The sequence below is a fragment of the Chanodichthys erythropterus genome, chromosome 4 (assembly GCF_024489055.1).
Source record: "Chanodichthys erythropterus isolate Z2021 chromosome 4, ASM2448905v1, whole genome shotgun sequence".
Classification (NCBI taxonomy): domain Eukaryota; kingdom Metazoa; phylum Chordata; class Actinopteri; order Cypriniformes; family Xenocyprididae; genus Chanodichthys; species Chanodichthys erythropterus.
In genome coordinates this window covers 16,895,376-16,904,478 of record NC_090224.1, presented here as the reverse complement: position 1 = coordinate 16,904,478, position 9,103 = coordinate 16,895,376, and the positions used below count along the sequence as shown (strand labels likewise).

The 9,103-nt window shown below is 33.8% G+C and overlaps 1 protein-coding gene across 1 annotated transcript; it reads left to right on the top strand.

Annotated features, from left to right (window-relative positions):
* Nucleotides 1–284: 284 nt before the first annotated feature.
* Nucleotides 285–8,574, top strand: unc93a (unc-93 homolog A). Its single transcript, XM_067383195.1, has 8 exons — nucleotides 285–482; nucleotides 958–1,139; nucleotides 2,860–3,089; nucleotides 3,169–3,294; nucleotides 5,863–6,080; nucleotides 6,732–6,867; nucleotides 6,955–7,086; nucleotides 7,480–8,574. Exons 1-8 carry the CDS (start codon nucleotides 384–386, stop codon nucleotides 7,770–7,772), a joined length of 1,416 nt encoding a protein of 471 aa, XP_067239296.1. The 5' UTR covers nucleotides 285–383; the 3' UTR covers nucleotides 7,773–8,574.
* The last annotated feature ends 529 nt before the right edge of the window (nucleotides 8,575–9,103 follow it).

Below are 9,103 nucleotides of genomic sequence, written 5' to 3'. Positions count from 1 at the left end.
ATTTGACAACTGCATGAAAGACTATAGCACAATTTTGAGTGACAAGTACTAGACTTTTTATCTTAGGTCAAAATATTGAGAACAGGAACATGTGTGCTTTTCCAACCTAAAATCCCATGGGAAAAAAACAGTGGAAAACTTGTTAAAAACAGTTTTTGTAACTGATAAGAGATCAGCAGTCTGTCTTTCATTGACTCAGCTTTAGTCATCCAAACACTTGATGCTTTTATGACAGCATTACACTGAACTTTGTACTAGTGCATGTTTAGACGTGCTATATTAGTTCAGTGTGAATTCCAAATCAGTTTAGAATCTGTTTCGTTTCAATGGGATACATTCACTAAAGGAATTCCTTTCTATTGAAGCATTCATAGGATTTAAAAATGAAAAAGCTTACGAGCCGAACCACCAAAAATGTCCTTGTGGTTTCTTTTGGATTTTTGTTCTTGTTCACAGCATATGGAGGGCTGCAGAGTTTACAGGTAACAAATATAAATCAGAGATTCCTCATTTCTCATTCGTATGTCGCTTTGGACTGCATGTGACAATGATGCCTAATAAATAATGATGTAAAAATCTTTTTGTTGACATTTCTCATAATCAAACTCTCGCAGAGCCCTCTAGAGCTTCAGTGTAACTTTCATAACTAAATAGAAATTGATCTCTAAATTGCTTAGCATGATGACAGCATATGGTTATAAAAAAAGAATATAAAATAAATAAAATTCAACATATTTCTACATAAATATAAATTCATAATAGTGAAATTACAGTAAATTAAAAAAAAAAAAACTCCCTTACACAAACAATTTATGATTGATTTAAAGCATTTAAAATCATCAGAGTGGACAGAACTAAAGAAACACTGTGACATTGCTTTGTTAAATAAATGAGTGTATCACTGGTATTGATTTGTGGGTGTATTTATATTGACAGAAGCATGTTTGTATGTTACAGAGCAGTCTCAATGCTGAGGAAGGAATGGGCGTTATATCTCTCAGTGTCATCTATGGAACCATTATTTTGTCCTCAATGTTTCTGCCTCCAATAATGATAAAAAATCTGGGCTGTAAATGGACTATCGTCATTTCTATGGGTTGCTATGTGGCATATTCCTTTGGAAATCTTGCGCCAGGCTGGTGCGTGCATTTTCCTGCCTTACTGATCTGTTGAACAATATAAACAAATATGTAAGCGTTGATTTTTAAGCTAAAAACGTGGAAATGTGAGACACAGTTTCAAATCCCATGCATGAAAGGACTATTATGTGTGAAATATAAGACAGAGTTTAAAGTGTTAGTTCACCCAAAAATGAAAATTCTGTCATTAATTACTCACCCTCATGTTGTTCCACACCCATGAGACCTTTGTTCATCTTCAGAACACAAATTAAGATATTTTTGATGAAATCCGATGGCTCATTGAGGCCTCTATTGAGAGCAAAGCCACTGAACCTCTCAAGATCCAGAAAGGTACTACAGACATTTAAAACAGTTCATGTGACTACAGTGGTTCAACCTTAATATTATAAAGCGATGAGAATACTTTTTGTGCACCAACAAAACTAAATAATGACTTTTCAACAATATCTATTGATGGCCGATTTCAAAACACTGCTTTGAAGCTTTACGAATCTTTTGTTAAAAATCAGTTGTTTGGAGCACCAAAGTTAGATGATTTCAGCATTTTGATATGTGATCCGAATCACTGATTCGAAACAAAAGATTCATAGAGCTTCGAAGCAGTGTTTTGAAATAAGACATTGTTGAAAAGTCGTTATTTTGGTGCACAAAAAGTATTCTCGTTGCTTTAAAATTTTAACGTAGAACAACTAATCACATAAACAGAATATGTTGTGAGTACCTTTCTGGATCTTGAGAGGTTCAGTGACATTGCTGGCAATAGAGGCCTCACTGAGCCATCAGATTTCATTAAAAATATTTTAATTTAAATTCCGAAGACGAACGAAGGTCTTACGGGTGTAGAACGTCATGAGGGTGAGTAATTAATGACATTATTTTCATTTTTGGGTGAACTAATCCTTTAAAGGGATAGATCTGTAAAAGCATCATAAAAGTGGTCCAAATGACTTGTTATTGAAGGGTTATGGTAGCTAGCACAACTGTATGAAAAAATATATTTATACTGTCCAGAAGTTTGGAGTCAGTAGGATTTTTTTGATGTTTTTGAACAAAGTATCTCACTCAAAAAATAAAGATCGTCAATTCAAGATTTACGCTTTTCAATTAATAATAAAATTCCATAAAATTGAATTAAATAATCCTTACATATTTTAATTGAATAATCCTTACATATTTTTACATAATTCAATTTGATGGGATTTTAATTTATTAATTGGAATGCATAAATCTTAAAAAAAGAGCTTAAATAGTTTTTTTGAGTGATCAGAAATACAGTAAAACAGTTATATATACATAATAACTTTTTGAATATATTTTAAAATGTAAAGCTGAATTTTCAGCATCATTACTCCAGTCTTCAATGTCACATGATCCTTCAGAAGTCATTCTAATATGGTGCTTTCTTATTATTATCAATGTTGGAAACAGTTGTGCTGCTTAATATTTTTGTGTAATAATGATTTTGTATAATAATCATTCACTTTAATTAATAAAATTTCAAAAGAACAGCACTTATTGGAAATAGACCTTTTTTGTAACATTTGATCGATTTAACAAATCTTTGCTGAATAAAACTATGAATCTCTTTCAAAATAAATAAACAATACTTACTAACCCCAAACATTTCAAAGTTAAAGAGCTAAAGGTTCTATTAGTTCAGTTAAGTTAGAAAAAATCTGCAGGCACTGAAGTCTCTGAAATGATTTTGTTTCTGCAGGGCGAGTCTGATGACCACCTCTGCCATTCTGGGTATGGGAGGTTCACCGCTGTGGTCTGCAAAATGCACCTATCTCACAATAAGTGGAAACAGGCATAGCCAGAAAGCCAACAAGAAAGGCCAGGATCTCATAAACCAATATTTTGGCATCTTTTTCTTCATTTTCCAATCTTCTGCGGTATGGGGAAACCTTATGTCATCTCTCATATTTGGCCAGGACTCTAACATAGGTACAGTTGATTTAAATACTTTGCCAGCATCTCTGTATTTTGGTGACTGTACATGCAATGAGCATTTATCCATTTCTAGTCGAAGTCCCTGAGGAGAACCTGAAGTTCTGTGGTGTGGCAACATGCTTTGACAATTTCACCGTCATTGGAAACACAACCCGTCCAGCAAAACACTTAGTGAACACACTACTAGGCTGCTACATTGGTAGGTCATATTTGTGTATGCATGTAACATCAGATATGTTTTGTGTATGTTTGTAGGGCTGCAACTAACGATTATTTCAATAATCGATTAATCTGTCGATTATTTTTACGATTAATAGATGAATCGGAGGGGGGGGGGGATTAATTTCCAACCTTTTATTCAAAAACAGAAATGACAGTGCAAATTCACAGTGCAAAAAAATCCTCAGAACGTGCAAAAACAGGTTGCTCTTTTAACATCCCTGAGCTGTTAAAGTAATAAACAAATGGACTAACACAAAAAACATACACATGTAGCCTACACTGTAAAAAATGACCGTGATTTTAACAGTAAAAGACTGTAAAAATGCTGCGGTGAAAAACTGTTGATTGGTTTACAGAAAGTTTCCGTACTATATACGGTGAATAACTGTAATAGATCTAACGGTACATTTAATGTAATTTTACGGTAAAATACCGTTAAATTCACAGTTTTTGGAAGTGAAAAATAACAATTCATTGTAAAATTTACAGTGAAAAACCGTATATTGACATTCCCACAATTCCCTGCGTGACACTTCACATTTGATATATTTTCGTTGAAATAACTCTGTTTCTTCTTAGTTTTTCTCATTTTTTTCTAATCAGTTATGTACATTAGGGTTTTATGTTACATCTAATGTTGTTAAATTAATGTTTATTGCATTTTTAAAATTTCATGCATGTTACCATGATGGTGTTTAGTGTGTGTGTGAATGACACTGTGTGCTCCTTCTATATATTAGTATTGTGCTTCTCAGCTTGTGGAAAAGCTGCTTGTGATGAACTTTGATTCATCATGTGACTCTCATCACCACTGTGTTTGGTGACTGTCAGTGTATTATAAAGGTACAAAACAAATATTAGTACTTCATTAGGTTAGTAAATTAACATTATATCAGTTAATGAAATACGTTATTTTACCGTAAATTTAACAGATTTAAAATGTAAAATTCACATGTAACTCCGTAAGTATGTTTACGGTTTGATGTCATTTTTACAGTATTGTTCTGGTAACCACAGCTGCCGGTATTTTTCCGTAGAAACAACGGGATTTTTTTTACAGTGTATGCTTTACATCTGCCAAATATATAGGGCTTTTTTTTTAAATAAATTGCACAAAAAGATGTATAATTTTGTTTAGCTTAAGATGACCAAGAGCTATAAAAAACTTTAAAATGAAATTTAAAAAGTACAACAAACACAAATATATTTGTCAACAATAACCGATATAGGACAAAGCACAGAATAAATACATGACAACAGATCAGTGTTAATTTTGACAGCAAATTTTGATTTAGTTTTATTCATGGTGTTTTGGATTTTCACGTTCGCAATCGAAATGTATGCCACTGATAAGCATTGTAAATGAGGTATTACAGTACACATACCAATTAAACACGCAGGTCTCCTGTCGTGCGTCTTCCTCACTGGACGAGGCAATATCACTTTTGTTTCGCTTTCAGATATCTATTTTATAGATGCCATCAATGCTTTTATCTTTCTAGATGTAATTACCAAAATCAAAGCAGTCCATAAAATCCTCACGAAAACTTCGGTCAAGCCAGCTCGCGCGTGAACCTGAGAGATCAGCCTCCTTACCTTGTCAAGTGGTCAAATTCTCGGTTTATGAATGGACGGTTTGGCTTGATTGACATTCGGGCATGATTTATATACCATCGACCTGTCCTAAAACGTTAGCACGCTTTGATCGATTGTTTGGAGATCGCGTGTTTCTCCGTTCGAAGCGCATTTCCTGTTCTTTACATTCACGACAAAACAGTTCATTATTTATGAACGAAAGCGTGACAAAACGTGAAAATGGTCTCATTTGAAAGAAAATATCCAAAGCTAAAAGATGATATAGTGTGACTGATTGAAGCAGCCCGTATCAAAAGTGCGGGGGTCGATTTCTGTCTTTTCAAAACTGTGGGGGTCCTGACAACGGCACGCCTGTTCAGAACAACGTTACGGGTCTCTCCGATGGTCTTTCCTCTACCTCCGCTCTGCTATTTATTTATTTATTTATTTATTTATTTATTTATTTTTGCTCCGCTCTGCTTCTCGCTCAACCGCGCGTTTTTATACTCAAACATCTCCGCGTCTCATTGAGAGGCGTAATAGTCGCGCGACACAACGAATCGATAATGAAATTCGTTGCCAACTCTTTTAATAATCGAATTTTATCGATTTTATCGATTCGTTGTTGCAGCCCTATATGTTTGTATAGTGAATTGTTGACTTCATTTATATTATCCCCTGAAAAATGACAAAATATCTAGCTAAGAATGTCCAGCACTTTGTGTAGACAACTACAAGACAGAACACACTAGCAATGAAACAGAAGCACCAAAACACTCCACACAGCAATGCCCTAGAACTACATTAGAAACCTATATCAGAACCTAAACCTAAATCTATCAGAACCCCTTTGCATTGTGGTGCCATCTTTTGCATGGTCAAGCACCACCAAAAAATATACAAATTTAGTTTTCATTATTCTATAAAGGTCCAGTAGGACTACCTAACCTAGTGTTTTCTTGATCTCCAGGTGTGGGGGTTCTGGCCATGATTTTTGTGGCAATATTCTTGGACGACATAGACAAAGGTTTGGCCAGAGAATTTCGGAAGACCAAGGGGAACGTATCATTTTGCAGCACCTTTCTGGCTACCTTCAAGCTCTTGAGAGATCCCAGATTGTTGCTGCTCATCCCATTGACCATGTACAGTGGGTTCGAGCAAAGCTTCCTCTCTGGCGAATACACAAAGGTACCTGACCAAATACAGACTGGGCAGGGTCAAAAATGACAGGGTGCTTGGTTCAAAAATGCCCCCCAAAATTGGAGATAAGGGGTCAAAAAATGCCCCTGTATGTGTTCTTGTTTTTAATATTTAGAAGTAGCAAACGGATGCCCTACACAGACCTTCAGTTTCCCCTCAGTTGAAATCACTTTCTGGGGGCCAGAGGGTTTAGATGGAAAACTTTTATATTTAAAACATTAATATCTCATAGCATTATTTAGGGTAACACTTTATTTTAAGGTTACACGTTACTACATGTACTTACTATAGTAATAACAGTAAATTATGCATAATTACAACTAACCCTAAACCAAACCCTAACTGTAACTCTATAGTAAATACATGTAATTAATATTACTCAGTACTTCTCTGAGCTGCATTAAACAGTCTGTGTAAATACATCTACAGTAAATGCCACTTTATACACATTTTGTTTGATTGAGCTTGATTGTGTTTCATCCTAATTGAATTTACTGTTTAAATATTTACAGAATTTGGCATAAAAGATGACGAATAAGTAATAAGGGAACAAATATTGCCCCATAATGGAAAAGTTAATTTCTAATTCATTCTCATGAAATATGAGCGCAATGTGTTTGTGATCCTCTTCCCCTGCAGAACTATGTGACTTGTGCGTTAGGAATACATTACGTTGGCTTTGTGATGATCTGCTTCGGTGCTGCTAACTCTCTGTGCTCGTTTGCGTTTGGGAGACTGGCTGAATACACTGGAAGAATTGCCCTCTTTTGCTTGGGTAATACTTAAACTGGTTGATATATGGTTTAAGGTTAAATATGGTCTCTAGAATTCATGCACATTCTGTCTTACTACATTTTCACAGCTGCAGTGACAAACCTGGGTTGTTTTGTGGGTCTTTTGTACTGGGAGCCTCATCCAGACCAGCTGCCTGTGTTCTTCGTGTTTCCGGCCCTCTGGGGATTGGCAGATGCTGTGTGGCAAACGCAAACCAATGGTCAGTGCCTCATACTACATTCTACTTAGTTACCTATACAGTCAAGTTATTGTTATGAGTATTAAAGGAAAAGTTCAGCCAAAAATGAAAATTATCCCATAATTTACTCACCCTCCAGCCGTCTTAAGTCTATATGACTTTCTTTCAGCTGAACACAATTGGAGTTATATTAAATAATATCCTGGATCTTTCATTAATAATAATAAAACTATATATATATATATATATATATATATATATATATATATATATATATATATATATATATATATATATACATAATTATGTCTAACATGTTTTATATTTGCTGTATTATGGTATTAAAATTTACATTATGTTATTAATTTATAAAGATATTTTATAGTTATTATACTGTATTTTATTTCATTGCAGCACTTTATGGTGTTCTCTTTGCTGATAACAAAGAAGCAGCATTTGCCAACTACCGCATGTGGGAGTCACTTGGTTTTGTGATAGCCTTTGCTTACAGCACATTCATCTGCCTGTCCACCAAGATCTACATTGCTTTGGCTGTTCTGGCCCTTACTATGGTAACTTACCTTTACGTTGAGTACAACGAGTACAAGAATCCAACTCCACCAGTGACTGACGACTACAGTAAACCAGAAAAGGCCGACCACAAAGAATTGAACGAAAAAGATATTATTTCCCAGACAAAATTGTAAATAGATTTTGGTTGTTACTTCTGCCTCAGTATGTAAAATGTTGATTTTTTTTTTTTGTCTTTCAGAGATTATATTAACAGTATTTTTTAAAAGTGTTGAAAAAGATTCTGTTTTTGATGTAGCATATATTTTGATAAATCTTCTTTACTGTACAAAGTCAAATCTTTTTTTTTTTCAGTATATGCATTTAAATACTTTTTTCTTTTAATATGTTTCTGTTTACCTCATATTTACAGTAAGTGCAACAGATATAAATGCTCATATGTTAATTGTGAACATGTCAGGTTAACATTTGGCACTCAAAGTGTTTGGTAGATTAGGAGATCATATAAAAATATCGACATTAAGTAGGCTTGTGTCACTCATTTCTCAATAAAACTAAATTACACCAGCATCACCTTGGTGAGTCAAAGATCAAAGTTTGGTGTTGTATCACATGCCAAATCTACATGAATGAAAATCATCCAAATAATAAAATGTGTAATTGAGACCATAAAAAAAAATCATGTATAAAATAAGAAAATCACTGTATCACTCACTGTAAGAATATATAATAATTTCCAGAAAGAAAATGAATCCCTCAGCATCACTGAAGTGGCAAAAACAAGACAGAATATATGTAAAATTGGAAGTAATAAAACTTCTTTTACGCATGCACAAGATTATGATTATCATACAAGACAATCTTTACAGCTTTTATCAGCAATGTTCTAAAGGGCATTTCTGCACAGAGGATCTTCCTGAGATACTCGTATAGATAGTCTGAGTAAGTCATCATGAAACATTTTTTAAAAATAAATTAAAGAATCATTTGCAGATTAAACACTTCCTGAAGCTCAAATGGTGTTTCAAAGTTTGTTTGCATTATAGCATTGGCTATTGCTGTTATTAAAGGCAGAATGCTGAAAATGAGAGGTGAAACAATGTAACAACGAATCAAAATAAAGTAACGTTTACAGTGAAGTACATTCTGTGCATCTGGGTTATAATCATAGACTGTAAAAAAAGATATAATACAGGAAATAACTCAGGGTACTAAATCTCTGAATGAGGATAAATATCTGAATAAGACATTCACATCTTACAAGAAATATGTTTTATGGTAGCTCATAAAAAAGTGATTGGATACCAGATAATATACAAATATTCTGTTCCTGCATTATAGATATCACAAAAATTCAGGGAGCCAATGGAGATGAACATTTTTTTTTTTTGTTTGTTTTAGAAAAAATTTAACCAAAGAAATGTTATAATTTAAAATAAATAAGAAGCATCCAAACTTAAAATAAAATCAGAGTTTTAAGTAAAAAAAACAAAACAATGGGCTGATA